Genomic DNA, 16,540 nt, shown 5'->3' on the forward strand with positions numbered 1-16,540 from the left:
ATCCCTTCACCCCAGCTTCTGCTGAACCCTCCTGTGATTTGTCCACGAGGATGCAGCCACTGGCTGGGGGAAGCACCCCAAAGGATGTGTGTCTCTGACTTTCAAGACTGTAATTTCTTTGTCCCTGTATGGTTGTGCCTACAGCTATTTAGACCCTCACACTTCCTGCATGACCTTGCCTTTACCACAGCACAGGCTCTGGGACAATCCTGAGTCACCCAGGGGATTCCTCCAGACAAAGCCTGTTTACCAGGCATGCCTTGAGCTGCACTAAGATGGCACTTTGCTCATGTTGTGACACAGAAACAGGCTCCATTATAGGCTTTCCCAGGATATCCTTCCATCTGTTTCTTCTGTGAGCCCTGTGCCAAATAGTGCCAGCCTCTTCAGTTCTTTGGCATTTCAAGACCTTTATAACATTGTACACTCACTGCTTCCTGTCCACTCCATACCAGGTATTCCAACAACTGCATGAGGGAAAAATGAAAACAACTTTCTTTCCAAAACATAAGTTGTTCATTTTTTCCCACAGAAAATGAAAAAAAGAAAATGAACCCTCAAGTTTTAGGTTGTGTTCACCAGTATTTTCAAACAGCAGCCACGAAATAAACCAGTAGTGTTTCTTATTTTAATTGCATAAACCCAATATGAACAAATCTTATCAAGCCTGTAAGTATACAGAGGTGTATTCCTTTCATATTTTTGTCTACTTTTATTTACAAAAGGAAAAATGAGCTTACAGTTTCAAGCCAAATTAAAAAAAACCAAACCAAACAAACAAGGCTAAAAGTGAAAGAAGAGGCAGAAGAATGTGTGGGCTTTTACTTTAAAAAAGTATCTGGAAGACAAACAGGACACACAGGGAGAGCTAAGAGTCAGAGCAGCTGCTGATGCCCTTGAATTTAAACAGCATCTGAAAATCCAAGTCTCTTATCTGTCACTTAACATGTAGTGAGAGAGTCCAAAACAGAGCAGTCCTTCAAGCCTCAGATGTACTCTGGGGCACTGGAAGCTTAATAGCCATATTTTTCATTGAGATGAGTCTTGCCATCACCACTTTGACCTAATGGACAAAAAGGAAGAGTTGAATTATTCCTTTTACACATCACCTAAGAGAAATGTGTATTCCTGTATGAAAAAGTCTCTAGGTAGCACCAGCCATACAAGCACAGAGGATAAAAAGCCAGACTGCATATTGCAATGTGTCTTTTGATTTACTCTTAGAATTAATTTCAATTTTACTGACAGTGTTAGGATTACGTCAGGTACTCCTGTTTTTGTGGCTGTTTTGTTTGTTTGTTTGTTTTTCTGGAGTCCTCATAATGCCTGCTTAGAAGGAACGTTTGACTATTTATTGTCAGGCAGAGCCAAAAAGCAGAGCTCCCTCTTACCACTTGCCTAACTATCCCAGATTATACTTTGGAGTTCCTGAATCCAGTATTCTGTTCCTGTAGATTCGTATGTCACAGATGTGCAGTCTTTTCATTGAAGGATGATTCACCAGATAACAGTTTTCTTCAGTGAAATTTATTCTTATTTCTATAACCTTGCAACAGCCTTACAAAAATTATAGTAATGAATCTATCAAGTGAAGGCTTAGCTTTGAACTTGCTCTGAAAACCTCAATGCACGAAAATAAGTTTTCTATTTTAGAGGAACTGAACATTCATTACCCTGTTTAAAAATAACTTCACCTAGCTAAAAACACCCTGGAGCTAAAGACAAAAAAATATTCAAGTTTAACCTATGTTGGACGAGTGCATTAATTATTCAGTGCCTTCACCAAAGCATTATTGAGACTTTCTCTAAAACAGTTGACCCAGTGTATTCCAATGGTTTTTGCAAAAAAACTGCAAAGAAGCATTTTTAAATTTCACAGACTTCTGTGAAAACTGAGAATACTAACATTGCTGAAGCATTTATCCTAACTATACTATTTATACTAACATTGCTTAAGCACTTATGAGTTTGAGCTCATCTTTGACTAGGTTACCATACTGCCATGTGTGAATGCAGTTAGCTCCCCAGGTGTTACAAAACTGAAAAACAAATTTCAGGTGCATCTCTCCATTGCCATGAAGCTACTACAGATATGGTCTGTATTTCACTGCAAGACTTGCATGGCCATACAACCAACATGGGGCACAGCATGCCACAGAACATCAGGTTCTGGGTAAAGTATTCCTGAATTAGCTTTTTTTCAAGGACTTGCAAGGACATGCTGATGACTTATTAGGAAGATTCCTGAGTTATGAGACTAAAAATAGTAGGGAAATAGTTGATACCTGCAGGAGGAATCCATATGCAGTAGTCTGGGTCATCATCTGGGTACTGTGAGGAAAAAAATGGTTGTTGGACCTGCAAAGAGAGGAAGATTTTTTTAAGGTGATGTACCCCTCCACCACTGTGTCACAGACACGAAATCCCTCACTAATTCAGATACAAATAATGAGAGGTGAGGATTACTTCTACAAGTCAGGGATGAAAACAATAATTCAGAAAAAAAAAATCGAATTCTCAAATAGATACAGTTCATTTCCATTAGAGTCACAGCTAATTAAAATGCTGTTTATAGGGGACCTCTGGAGATCATCCAGTCCAATTTCCCCCATCAAAACAGAACCTGTTCATTTCTGGACAGTTTAATCCTAATGTTTGGTGATGTCATTTGACATAGGATTTCTTTATGCAGGGAAAAGCTTTAGAGTAGCATTTTCAATAGGTGCTCTACTGATTTCAATGCACAATACCACTAAAAACTTTTGGTTTAAGGTGACTTTCAAACTGGAGCTTATAAAAGTTCAGGTTTTATATAAGGATAATTTAGTTTTCAAAAAGAAAAGAATGCTCATTATTTTCAGGTCTCACTGGCACCTTGAAATGTTAAAGCAAGCCACAACAGGTCACTTGCAATGAAGTTGTTGACACAGCAGTATCTTTTTGTCCCTAGATTTTTAGATTTTGCCACATCAGCATCATTTTCTCAACAACTTCTATTTTCAACAACTGCAGGTAAAAAAAAAAAAAAAAATCGTACAACTGTAGAGTATAAGACTTAGAAGCTCAAAATAATGCCAAGTTACTCAGCACTGATTTGCATTACTCTGTAGCATCATTACAGTCTAAAGTTATGCAGTTGAAACAAATTTTCTTTCCCTCAATAACTTTTCTAGAAGACTAATGTTTTCCAAAACATTAGACTGCAGAGTTGTGCAGCTTTTAAATACAGCTTGTGAACAATCAATTGAAAATTGTTTTTCCAGTTTTACATGATTCAAGTTATTGAAATATTACAAAAAGAAAAAAAAAATGCAAACCAAAAAAAAAAAAAAAAAACAAAAAACCACCCCCATAAAAACCCAACTGACTTCTGGCTGATACTTTCCATGCAAGATTTGAGCCCAAAGGCAGAGACAGCATGTGGAAAAAGTGATTTGTGATGGGAGAAAGAATACATCTAAGCCATCTGGCATTTGGAGAATGCTCAGTGTTAGAGCAAACTCTCTGTTGATGAGAGGTGCTGACTTGACTGCCTCAGCATGAAAAACTGCCTTGTCCTCCCATACTCATAAAAGTTGTAAAACCTGAGCTTTACCAGCATAAATAAACTCTCAATTTCTTCAGCATCTTTAGTGAGGCCAACAACAAAGCTCTGAGGACTGTGCCTACCCAATCCCTGGATCTTCAGCCAGAACTAACAAAGCAGCAGTCAGCACACACAGGATGCAGGGATCTGAGGTTCAGCAAGTGCTGCAGGACTAAAATTAAGATGGTCCCCACAAAGAAACTGTCCCAGTGGTCAGAACTCATGGTCCACCAAGTACAGTCACCAAGTCAGCAGAAGGGTGGGATGCCTTATAATAATCATCAGGCTGTCAGAGAAGAGCTTTCCCAGCTCCAGGAAAACAACAATTGATTGAGTCCCAAAATGTGCAAAGTTTACATATTTTAATATAAAATACTTCTTGAGCTTCAGGAGTCATGGTGTTGTAACTGACCTTGCTTGAACTATTGATTTTCTTAACTTTCTCAGATGTCTCTTCAGGTTCCTTATTTACTACCTTGGGTGCTGGGAAGAAAGCAGAATTGTTTTATCACACAGCACAAATTACCAATTCTACAGATATAAACTTATAGGAAGTTCACATAAAAATTTAAACATCCATAAGGAAATCCCAGATATCTCCCTGCACCTCAATTCTTACTTGAGAATAATAATGCTGAACATCTAATTGTTTTTCCTAGATTTAACTTATGTTAAATACACTCTGTTATGTAACAATGTAGTTTAGTAAGATCCTGTATTAGTGATTCTATAATATTAACTCTTATTAACTTTTTAGCTGAGTTAATGTCAAGATATTTATTTTCTAAAAGACACTACCCGTAATCACTGTAGTGACTGACTTAGAAAGGAAGGAGCAGGAAATGTGCAGGACAAATTTGCTTTTTAAAAAGCCAAACAAACAAACAACAAACTTTAGGAGTTGATGGTGAAAACAATTCCTTGGTTTTCTGCCACTTAGTATTTTAAATACTGATACTCTCATGGCTCTCTATGGACAGATTCTAAGGAGTCTGAGTTACAAAAAAATAGAAAAGTCATAAAAATTTCCTCCATGTACACCCAACATTCTTCATTTTCAAGATATGATTTTTTTGTGCATACATGCAGAGGCATCATCTAGGTCACCAGCAGATTATTATCTAATGTTATTTGTCACTTTATAAAAGAAAGTTTTGTCCTTCTGTGGTGTTAAGAGCTAGTGCTAAAGAATAACAGAGGAAAAAGCATTATCATAGTGTCCTAAATTAATTATTCTTCTCATGCTGATATTTTGGAACAAAAAAACTCTAAACAGTTAATGACTATGAAAAGCAAGGACAGCTGTAATATAATGGAAATGCCCAGTCTTTACCATACCCTTTCCACTTCCCAAGCAAAACACAATATTCATTTCAATTCTAGATTCTTTAGGTTCTTGATTAGGCTCACTTTCCTTTGACACACATAAGATAATAAGTTCTTTAGTCAGTTTCCAAACCCACATGCTATTACAAAATAATCTGTATTGTACTGTTCACCTTGGGATTTCTCTTGTGAGGGTCCCATTTGAGATTCACTCCTCAGTACCTTTGGCTCAGGCAGAAAATCAATCCCTGTAACACAAAAAAGGAAGAGCTCAGTGGCACTACAGTAACTGATGAGCAGAGTGCATCCCTGAGACCAAGAACAAAAGGGAACTCTTTGCTACATTTGTCTTAGGAAGAACTCTTCTCTCAAAAACATTCCAAATTATTTCATCCACTAAGTCCACTGCAATACAATGAAGAAAATTCTGTGATCTGTTAAAACACTTTTCTGCACCCACATGTCCAGCATTAAGCCAAAAAGCTAAAAGTAGCTTTCTGTTATCATCAGTGAACATATTGTTCACTGAGAAACATCATTACTGACTTTTCAAATGCATCAGGTGATACAGGAAAGGAGGGATTGGAGATACCACACAGGTACCTTTCCATTACCACTTTTGAAATTGTTTTTCCTTCTTACAAATGGAGCTGAAGCTTTGCACAGACATTTGTTTTCTTATTATGTCACTTTTACTGCCAACAAAACATTGCAGTTGTTTTTAGTTGGACAACCAATTGCATGGAAACACGGCATATCAAAACAGGCTTTCCTTATATCCAGGAGATTTGCACAATTGCACCAAAAAGCATGAAAACCTGACTGCCAAGCAGTTTCACCTAGAACTATGTGAAACTCAGCTGCTGCCACATGGACTCTAGACTCATGGCAAAAAAAGCTATGGAAAAGAAGTAGTCTGGAGAACCTGTGACTCAAACATTTGATTCACATAGCTCTTAAAAGTTCAGCAGTAACAGACTCATCTTCATTACTAGAAAAATCAGAAACAATGGTTTACCATCCTGAAGGGGTTCTGAATTTTTGTTACTGCAAGGGGAGCCATCAGGAGCACGAGTTTCTTTCCCTGTTTCTTTCTCTACTGTCATCTTCATTTCTAGGTTTGACACTCTGCTATTTACTGCATGTGCTTCTTGCTGCTCTTCCATTTCTTCTTCTTCCTCCTCCTCCTCTTCCTCCTCCTCTGGACCATCATCTTTTGTTTTTAACAAGTTTTCAGGGATGTCTGGACGCTTAACAGGCAACTTCTGCAAGACAAAGACTTGGGCATCAGTGCCAAGACAGAGGCAGGTGTCACAGATACTCATTACAGGAGAAGCACACACATTACTGTCTGAGACAGCTGGTAAGGAAACACTCTCAGGCTGACAAATAGTTAGGGTTTAAGGAAAAGTTATTAGTAGTGATGGAAGATGAAAAAACATGTCTGCAGTCTTTTCATAAGAGGCACACTGGAAACTGCATCAATCATGGATATGATCTTGGCTATGAGGATGGAGAAAAACAAGAAAAGGACTGGCTGCTGAGGCAGAGCACTGGTTCAGCCTCATGTCCCCAGACTGCCTCTCTTGATCCACTGCCTTTTGGCCACAGCTGAGCCCCAGGAAACTGGCTGTACAAGGACACAGAATGGCAACTGCTGGCAGCAAACGACATCCAACAGCCCCTGCTCGTTGGCCATGCACCTTCCACTGCCACAGGCTGCACCTCCATGCTGTTTCCATGCATGTTAGAAGACACAGTTGCCACCTTTGGCCTTCACAGCCTGAGAAGCTGGTCCCACAAACAGACACTGACCTGCAACACTTACAAGTCCAACTTACCCCTAGGCTTCCAGTTTTCAGTTTGAATTTGCTCCCCCCTTTCATTGCACCAAAGAGAGGCAGGTTCATCTTTTTAGGTTTGTTCTCTGCATTCAGACTGTAACTCCCACTCCTAATAAAAATTGGACACAAACGGAAACAGTATACAAAGTATCAAACAAATCTTATATATACCAATGCAAAAAAACAAAAAAAACCAAACAAAAAGTCTGCCTATGAGAAATGGATATATAAAAAACCTTTTATCTCTCTCCCACTTGCAGCATCCAGGGAGGATGCTTCAGGAGATGATTCCTCCATCCTACATATATGTTGTAGGATTCAGACACATGCCATAATAGGAAGCAAAAAATAAACGAACAAGGGAAAAACCTCTGTATCACATAGACTCCCTTAAATTCAACTGCATACACACACACATATTTATATATAAAAACACACTTGGAGGCCAAACCTTAATTTAAATGAATTAGTTAATTAACCTCTAATCAAGCTGCCACTAGTAAATGAACCCAGCACACCCTCTCAAACTGCAGTGGTGCTGCTAGGCAGTAGCTGAACAGCCACTACATTTGACTTATTGCACAGAGTGAAGTGGGTTTTATGTTGTATGTAGTATCTGTAAAATTCTTCAGTTCCTTTTGGATGCACATGGGGAAAATTTTAAGAAGCTAACAGTGCTTCCAGTCCCTTACCTGTGTCATCCTGCCAGCTTGGGCTGGTCTCACTGCAGTGCTGTGCATTTCCCTCAGCCATAGATGCTGCAATAGCCCAGGGGCACAGCAGCTCCTTAAAGAGATGTGCCAGGTAGTCTGGAAGGCTGTCCTGCTTTTGTGATTGGAAAGCTGCCTATTTACTGCCCATGGATAAGAATAAAGGGAAAAGTAATTGTTTTATGTTTTCACCAAGACTTACTGGGGCTTCAGCTCAGGCAGTTCTGTAGGCTTGACAAGCTTTATTAACCCTTTCAGTCTCTGCTGCTCTTTCCTCAGTTCAAACGACCGTAAGTGAAGCTTCTTTCGTGCCACGCTGTCTAACGTGCATCCTGATTTTATTTCAGTCATGAACTCATCCAAAGAATCTTGAGCTGCTGGATGGGACTGGACTAGGCAAGATAAAGGGAAGATATATAATGTTATGGTGGGGACATAATTGTAATCATCAGATCCTGCCTTTAGAGAATAAGGTACACGGGAACAACTATCCTCTCTGTGAGTTTCTATTGAATTGTGAAATAATAGAAGTTGTTAGGCCCGGAAAGATGAAAGCATTTCTCCTAACAAAAGCCTGAAAGTAAATTTAATTCACTTATCTAAAAAAGCCTCTCTTAAAACAGAATGTTTCTTTTTGAGTGCTATTCCTGGTTGTTCATCTCACTTCAAGATCTGCTCTCCCTAAAAAAGTGGCTTAGGGACTTTTTTGTAGTCACAAACTAAACTAATCCCAGCCACAGAGAAAACCTACACCACTGCATAGGGAATCAGATTTTGACATTTCTGGGATGTTTATATCATAACATTTGCAAAGTTTAAAATCAATCAACGCTGCCTTCTACTCCTGAAAGACTACATACAAACCAAATTTCATGCATTAGGCCAATCACACAGAATGTACCTTTGTTTTGACTAGATTTTCTGAAAGAAAACTGCTTTGAACTTGAAGAAGAGTAATGACAAGTCTTTCTACACCTAATTTCAAAATATTAACAATATTATGCATACTTGACTAATTAAAATAAATCTCAGGAGGTAAAACTAAATCTCTAATGCCTAAGAAAAAGAAATACTCTTCTAATACCTGGATTTAAAATAACCAAACAAAAAGATCCAGAAAAATGCCTTTCTTTGGCTTGAATAGAGTTTCAGAAGTTGTTATATGGTATTCAAAAATAATCTGGAGGCAAACAAAGAAAAATGTTCTTCCCAGAATTTTAACAAGTCTTTTGATAGATAGTTTTCTGCCTTTTAATATTCAATGGAAAGTGGCAAATCCACTATGTATCTTCTGCTTTATAAGTGTTTTTGTATATATAGACATGTGTAATTATTTGATCGTTGAGTTATTTTCAGTTCAGCTTGAGCTAATTAACTATCACTTGAAATTTTAAATGCATAAAAATAAAACAGATTAAGTTATTCTAAAGAGTATGTATTTGAGCAGTTTTACAAGACTTAAATTCCTAGAGGAAAGTCTAATAAGACTCATGCTTACAAATGGATTCAATTGAAAAGGATATTTCTGATATAAAACAAAACAGAGTTTACCATTCGAAAGTACATGAAAGCCATAACAGTAACTGTTCAAAGCTGTACATAATTAATAGGTTTGAAAAGATAAGAAACAGCTGTAACATCCACCTCCATGCAAGCACAAATGATGACAAAACATGTCATAAAAGAAATTCTGATAGAAATACTCTTTCTTTTCATCACGACTATTTATATGAACCAAGATAAAAACCAACAATGAGAAGGTATTGTTAACAATGTCTAAACCTCCTTGCCGGCAGGAGCTGAGCAGAATGATAATTTGATTTAAACATAAAATTACAAAGATGTGGTTTTGTGAGTAGTCATATTCTTCAGAACAATTAAAGCTTCATAATTAAATCCAGAGCTTGCTGTTGCACTGCAGAGTGGTGTAAGTGCTTCAGTCAATGAGTGATGCTGAGGGAGCTGATCACCCCTTCTTGCAAATTGGATTCTCTGCTCAATTCCACCAACAGTGCCTAATACCAGCCAGTTCAGTTTGCAGGGTTACAGTTAGCATTCCTTATCTGCTGCAGCAGTTTTCTACACTATTGAATTAAAATCAGACGTTACTAGGAGGTGAATCAATCATATCTATTATCCTTTATATCCCAGTGACAAAAAGCTACAGGGCTATTTAATGCACCATCAACTTATTGATATTTTTCCTGAACAGGCAACCGAAGATGTGACTGAAGAGCTCCACATATTTGATCTGCATTGAGTAGCATCAGTGAATGAGTGATACCAAATCAGTCCACCAGTAATTAGTTCTGAAGAACCCCAGGGAACAATTTGTGAACTTCTACTGAGACTTTTTTAGACAACTACTTAATTTCTCCAAGTCCTTGGTAAGAGGTGTAGCAATTTAGCCTGTCTTTCACTCACTGGTGTCTCTACACTCTTGTCTTTAGGCTCCAAATAATCATTTAGAGCAAACAAATAGGCATTGAGGTTTCAGAACTGGATGTAATGCAGCAATTTTGCTGGACAGATCATGACATTGGTACAAATGTTCCATGGCCAATAACCCTGCTCCTGGCTTTCTCAACATCTGTGATTAACCTAAAGCATTCAAATAAGACAAAACCAAAGGATCTAGAAAACACCCAAACAAACCAGCTGATTGATGCAATATTTGCTATGTTTGTTTTACCCTGGCCTAGGTCTAGGGAATTCCCACCCAATACTGAATGATTCTGTGCTTCAGTAAGTGCCAAGACTGCACCTTTTTCCAGGGCTCTAAACTAGCTGTGTAACCATCTGCAACTTACAAAAACATGTGTATTGGGATTGCATGACCAGGTTTTGGTTGGGAAGGGACCTATAGCATTATATAGTGTTAGCAGAAGTATAAAAATGATCTGATTCTCCCTTCACTCAGTCTCTACTACAATGTAATTCAACAGTCTTGTTGAGAAACAGTATCAGTAGAAACAAAGGTATCAGAAGATAGAAAGCTTGGAATTACACCTCTCAGACAATCTAAGCATTAGCTTATTTTGCTGGTCAATTGCTAAATATTTATCGAAAGTATAAAGCTGAAAACAATTCCTTCAAACATGCAGAACATCAGTTCGAATGCTTGGTGGAATGGTACTGCTTTTTGAACAGGGATTTGGTATAATCAATCATCAACAAAGATGTTGATATAAATGATTTTTGTTGAGGAGCTGAGTAACTAGAAAGAAACACAGCCATGTAATGCACAGCAGATAGCCCAGCTGTCACACTGCTGCTAGGCTTCTTGGAGACTAAACTAATGTTGCAGCCTTTATTAATGCCAACTCTGTTAGTAAGGTTTTTGTGTGAACAACCAGCCTAAACACATTTCCTTCTTACCTTCCTTTTACTCCAGGAGACATCATTAGTAACAGAAAGCAAAGTGCAGCCATTGGTTCAGTTTGCTTTTAAATATAACCCACTAACAGACATCACTGGTCTGGAAAGGCTCTGTCTTTAGAAACAAAGGCATAATCCTAGAACCTGAATGGCACACTCTCCTGTACTGGCATGTTCACTGAACATATGGGTTAAGTGTCAAGTGCTTTGCCTCCACATTTCTTGCTTCTCACCTTTCCTTTATACAGTGTGTTTACAATGAAAGAAAAGAAATAAAATATATTACCTCTTTTATGAATTTTTCCTCCTCCCTTATACATGTTTTTTCAGGGAGTGGGAAAAGCAGCATTCCTCAAACTGGATCACTTTCAGCAATATGGGCAGATAAACAGTAATAATACTCACCCTCTCAGAACTCCAGGAGCTTGTACACTTGCCACCTTACTTTAACTTAGAAATTGCTTGCTTTGAAAAAAGCTGCATTCATTAGCAAGTGACCATAAACAGAGTATATAAGCTATTAGATGAAGACTATAAGAATTCTCTCCAGCTAACTCAGTGACCTGCAAACTTTCCTATCCCTTTGTGAAAAGCGGACACTGAAAAAAAAATCCAAACCTTTGAAAAGAGAAATCCCTAAGATAATTTTTGGCTCTGTATTATTCTTTATGGAAAGCACTGGGATGAAATAAACTTCACGTCTTACCTTTCCCTGAAACCTTCAGCTTCTCTGTGATTTCAGAAAGCTCATTTTCTGCTTCTTTTAGCTTTGTGACCTATGAGAGAAAAACATGCTGAGAAGACTTTATCCTGTTAAAATCTCATTTTAACAGTTACTCAAGTAGCCTATCAAATTGCTTCCACTTTTCTACTTCTGAGCTTTGACCAGGACTTCCTGGGCTGAAAAAAATTAGAAGTCTAGATTCTTCCTAAATAACTTATTCATTTTTTGACATGGAAAATTATTGAAACAATTTCTGACACACGACAGTACGCATAATTCTTCTGCAGTAGTGCTGTACCACCACTGAACCCTCCAGCACCTGTTATCCCTCACAACCTACTGTCTTTGCAGGATTTATTGTTGTCATATGCCTGTCAATCCAAGATTCTTATTCTTTGAAGGAGAATGAGATATTTCTTTAGGATGTGTCCTGTGGACTTAAAAGCCTGGAATTATTTTCCAGTTATTTAAAACTATCCTGTTTTGGCATTTCCTTCATCCACTGCCATAACCCACTAAGATTTCTTCTTAGTCATAATATAATATAATACAGACATGAGAGAGTAACCCTGACATGTCATAACAATTGTTCTTACCAGGGAGTCATATGTCTCTGGTTTTTCTTCTATTTTACCAGCTTTCTTCATTCTATTCAGTCGTTTCTTTTCCACAGCACCAGTTCGATCGAGGAAGGTGTCATCATCACTGTCATAAAAGTCCTCATCTTCCCAGTTCTTTGATTTCCTTTTTCGGGATACTGAGAAAGGCACAGGAGAAGGCAAGAAACAAAATGATTTGCATATCACTCAGCAATAAAGCAAATTCGAGATCGCAATCTCAAATCCCTAATTTAGGGCATTTAGAATGATCAGAGTTATTCACCTGCTTCTTGCCTCAGTACTCCTCGAGCATCAAGCAGCCTGCAAGCTTCCAGTGCACATTGTATCATCGCTTCCTTCTTTTTTCCTGAATGGAGAACTTCTGCCACTAGCTGCTTCCCTGATGCATCATCCACAGGCAACCTGATCAGTTTGAAGGATCAGAGAACAGCTCAGATACAAACAGCTTTTCAGAGATGCTACTCAGATATTTTACAATGGCATTGCCATTTCATTTTAATCTTTTTGTGCGTCAAATTTTTCCACTTTTTATTTCATACAGAACCAAGCATGATTTCCTAGTCATGTAAGTCAATTTGTATTTCACTGGTCCAAACAGTAATTTTTCCTCTATTTATTCCATTAGAAATACAGAAAGTTAGAAGGTTAAATGTCAATCCCTGAATCATTTTAAGTACTGGTATCTTGTATTCATACAATGTGGGTAACAAATAATTTCCATGACAAAGCAAAGGATTTTTTAAGCAGTACAATCATTACTATGTTGAGACTTGTTGACTTAATTTCCACCTCACCTTCTCCTGTCTTATAAATGAATTACATTAGTGGCCTCTAGCAGGAACCCCTCAAAAATTGTCTTATACCATACAGGAACTGAAATTGGACAAACAGTAGAATTAAGTTTGGGGTTTTTTTGGATCTTTCTCATTAGGAATTGAAAGAGATTGTTTCCTAGTTTCTTCTCTTGTATTCCTATTTTACATACTGGGGAGCTGAAAGAACCTAGATCCTTGCTTTCCCAATTTTCATCCCCTAGGAAAACCAAATATTGTAAGAACAAAAAAGGAGCATAGACACTGAACTAGGCACTGATCCTTGAACCTCTGTCTCAGTATCAGGGCTTAAATCTAAATTTAACTGGCTTCCTTGCCAAGTGTGACACAACAATTAATTCCTTCAGTTTTGTTTGCAAATTCAACAGTCACCTTCCATGTACCAAAGGAATGGAGATGTACATACTTGATCCTGCACAGCCAGCTGTTGTGCCCACGATCATCATACTCATATTCTAACTCTTCTCCTAGAAAATAAAATAAAATTGATGTGGTAACCAAAATTGAAATAAGCGGGAATAACCTTTACAGCAGGGACATTCTTCAAAACAAAAGGATTAACAAGCTCTTGCTGCATACCATGATTTTGCTTTACTTATGCTGATTTGGGTTTTTTCCTAAAATCAAGGCTTTTTCAGACCAGAAAATCTCTAAGTGGCCTGTTTAGGAACATGTAATTCAAAGAAAAACCAATCTTGTCTCTGTATGCGTGAAAGTATATGATGCTGAAGCAACAACAGATTGCAATCTGAATTCACAGATACTGTTTGTCTTCAAGGTTGCTTTTTCACTTCAACAAGTAAGTGAATATTCTTTAAGTTTCACTAGCAACCACTGAAACTTTAGACCACTTAATTATTGCCTTTTATCTTTCTTAAATTTTTCCACGTAGCTTCAAAGCATGGGTGAAGTTTGAGTGTCACTCCAGAGGAAACAAGCTGAAGAATATTCCAGAATACAAGCTACTCACTGCAGTTTAGGAATTAGTAACTAAGACTCAGATGTACAACGGTGAGCTGAGTTTTAATGAAAAAAACCCAAAACAAACCACTACAAATCCCCACCAAAACAATGTAACCCACAGTGTAACAAAAGTTTTGCTCCCACATGACACTTTATATCCCCCTGAAACATAAACAACAAAGTAACACTAGGCTGAGTTAAAAAAAAAAATCACATTTAATAAAAAAAAAGAAAAAAAAACTACCTTCTCTATCAAAAAAGCCCTGTAAGGCCTTTCTAGGGTCTTTCATATAAAAGGCATCTTGAACATCCTGAAAATCAACAGCAATAGGGTTTTCTTCAACCTCATCCTCCTCAGCATCCTCACCTAGAAGACATCAAAAATCCAAAAAAAAAACCCCATGAAACATGAGAAAGAGAACACCACCATATTTCAACTTTCATTAGTTTGAAAGAAGTAGCAGCTACATCATAAAATTACTTCCCTTAAATGTATTATTCCTACACCCAATAAAAAAAAAAATTTGCTATTAGTTATTCCAATATACTATTCAGTTTTGCAAATCAATGTCAGTCTCACTACTTTCAAAGGTTTATAACCTTATACGTTTTAACTCAAAAAAGCCCAATTAACTTGCAAAAAGCTCATTAATTATAATTTATCTAGCCTCTAATATGTGGACTTGCTGTTTAAATGCAAAGACAGCTATACTGCATAGAAGTCTCAAGCAGCAAAATTTCACCTCTTGGGCAAAAGTGTGGACATCATCACAGAGGCAACCCAAAGAGCATTAATTAAGCTCTAAGTTTCATGGCCTTTAATAGGTAAAGGCAAATTACCTCCTGCTGTTTAAAAGGAGCTCACTAGATGTTAGCTTGTCACATACCCTTTGTTTTAGCAGCAGAAAGATTAATTTGTACTCAAAAACTTTGACTGGATTGTGACTCTTGGTAGCCAGTTGGAATATTAACCTTAATATTCAGTGAAAATGACTTACAGACCTTCTAATACATATCAGTCAATCAATACATCCTCACATACCCATGCCCCATGAGCAGCTCATATCACTATTCTGACTTCTTTCATTTCTCTCCTCTTTCTCATCTTCCTCATCAGAGTCCTCTCCCAACATTGTCTTTTCTAATTTTGCTTGTTGCTGCTTGCGTAGTGCCTTCAGTTCAGTCACAGTTAGCTCTGACTCAGACTCCTGGTCCTCTTTGGGTCCCTAAGTCAAAACAGAAAATTAGCAAAAGTGCTTTTAAAAAAAACCCCAACATGTATTTCCAGCACACATGCAGGGTTACATATAATAACACATTATTACATATAATAGGAACATCATTACACCGCTCTTCAAACAGTGGACTTATTTGACTATAAATGGTTTGCATTCCAAAATGTATTAGCTTTAATGGCATTTTCAAAAGAAAGGCATGGAGAAATAAACATTGTAGTGTACTTGCAGTCAGATCCATCTCACATATAACTGTAATTAAAAGGCTAAAGGCAAAAATTCACGTCAGAACTACACGGGTGAATCTGAGGAACAAGCAGGTTCTCAAGCGCGTGTACAACACACGATGTGCTGCCCAAGTCCCTACTAACAAACACTCCCCTTTTTCACAAAGAGATATTAGTTCTTTATTTATTGTGGCATCATACTGTCAGAAAGACATTCCTAATACATCACACTTTGGAGATCACACTTTCGCACACACAGCACATCACTGCAGCCCCACACCTCACTGCAGGGCCGGCAGCAGACAGCCACAGCTTTTCTCCCGGTCAAACAACCACGGCAGCGCTGGGCTGCTTCCAAACGGCCTCACACCTCATGGAGCCGGGAAATCTCCCGAGCCTGACCCGGGCCAGCCTGTACCACCCCGCACACGCTCCGGAGCCGCCCGAGCCCCGACGCACCTGCAGGAGGAAGAGGCGGGAGCTGCCGCCGAAGCGCAGCCCGTGGCCCACCCGCACCCGGCAGTAGGTGCGGGGCGGCACCCGCGCCTTGTTGAGGAAGGTGCCGTGGGTGCTGCCCAGGTCGTACACGTAGAACCCGGCGGCATCGGCGCCGCCGGGGGAGCAGCCGGCGCCGCGGTACTGCAGCACGGCGTGGTGCCGCGACACCGACGGGTGCTCCAGGGACACGGCGCAGCCGGGCAGCCGCCCCACCAGGAACCAGCTGCTGTCGTCCAGCCGCACCGAGCCCAGCGCCACGCCGCCCTTCAGCACCTCCAGCCCGTACCCGGAGGCGGCGGGCGGCCGGCTGCCCCACGGCGGCTCCTCGTAGCGCGGCGCGGGCGGCGCGGCGGCGCGGGGCGCTCCGGGCGGGCCGGGCCCCGGGTCGCCGGGCCCGGGGGCGGCGGGCAGCGGGCGGCTCGGGCGCTTGAAGGCGGCGGGCTCGGCCTCCGCTGCCATTGCCGCCTCTGCCTCCTCCGCCATCTTCCCCGGTCCGTCGCCAAACGGAGTCCGCCGGGAACGAGCGCGGCAGCGCCGGGGGCAGCGCGCAGCTCCCGGGGCCGCTCCGCCGCCGCCCAGCGCGGCCCGGGGCAGCG

The 16,540-nt window shown here is 39.6% G+C and overlaps 1 protein-coding gene across 1 annotated transcript; it reads right to left on the reverse strand.

The window, feature by feature from the left end:
• Nucleotides 1–614: 614 nt before the first annotated feature.
• On the reverse strand, nucleotides 615–16,442 carry SLC4A1AP (solute carrier family 4 member 1 adaptor protein). The gene is made up of 14 exons (XM_021552555.3): nucleotides 15,906–16,442; nucleotides 15,027–15,210; nucleotides 14,229–14,351; nucleotides 13,428–13,488; nucleotides 12,451–12,590; nucleotides 12,165–12,325; nucleotides 11,551–11,620; nucleotides 7,669–7,858; nucleotides 6,754–6,865; nucleotides 5,931–6,177; nucleotides 5,086–5,160; nucleotides 3,999–4,069; nucleotides 2,286–2,358; nucleotides 615–1,063 (listed from the first exon to the last, which is right to left on the reverse strand). Exons 1-14 carry the CDS (start codon nucleotides 16,425–16,427, stop codon nucleotides 1,014–1,016), a joined length of 2,079 nt encoding a protein of 692 aa, XP_021408230.3. The 5' UTR covers nucleotides 16,428–16,442; the 3' UTR covers nucleotides 615–1,013.
• Between the last annotated feature and the right edge of the window lie 98 nt (nucleotides 16,443–16,540).

Source organism: Lonchura striata, chromosome 3 (genome assembly GCF_050655825.1).
Source record: "Lonchura striata isolate lonStrDom1 chromosome 3, ASM5065582v1, whole genome shotgun sequence".
In the NCBI taxonomy this organism is placed as follows: domain Eukaryota; kingdom Metazoa; phylum Chordata; class Aves; order Passeriformes; family Estrildidae; genus Lonchura; species Lonchura striata.

Bases quoted from the DNA above. Each gene is read 5' to 3' on its own strand.
- SLC4A1AP (XM_021552555.3), bottom strand. From the start codon at position 16,427: ATGGCGGAGGAGGCAGAGGCGGCAATGGCAGCGGAGGCCGAGCCCGCC. The intron at 13,489-14,228 runs GTAGTTTTTTTT...TTTATTTTCTAG, and splicing joins GGGCTTTTTTGATAGAGAAG to GAGAAGAGTTAGAATATGAG. The intron at 11,621-12,164 runs GTAAGAACAATT...TTTCTCTCATAG, and splicing joins CAGAGACATATGACTCCCTG to GTCACAAAGCTAAAAGAAGC.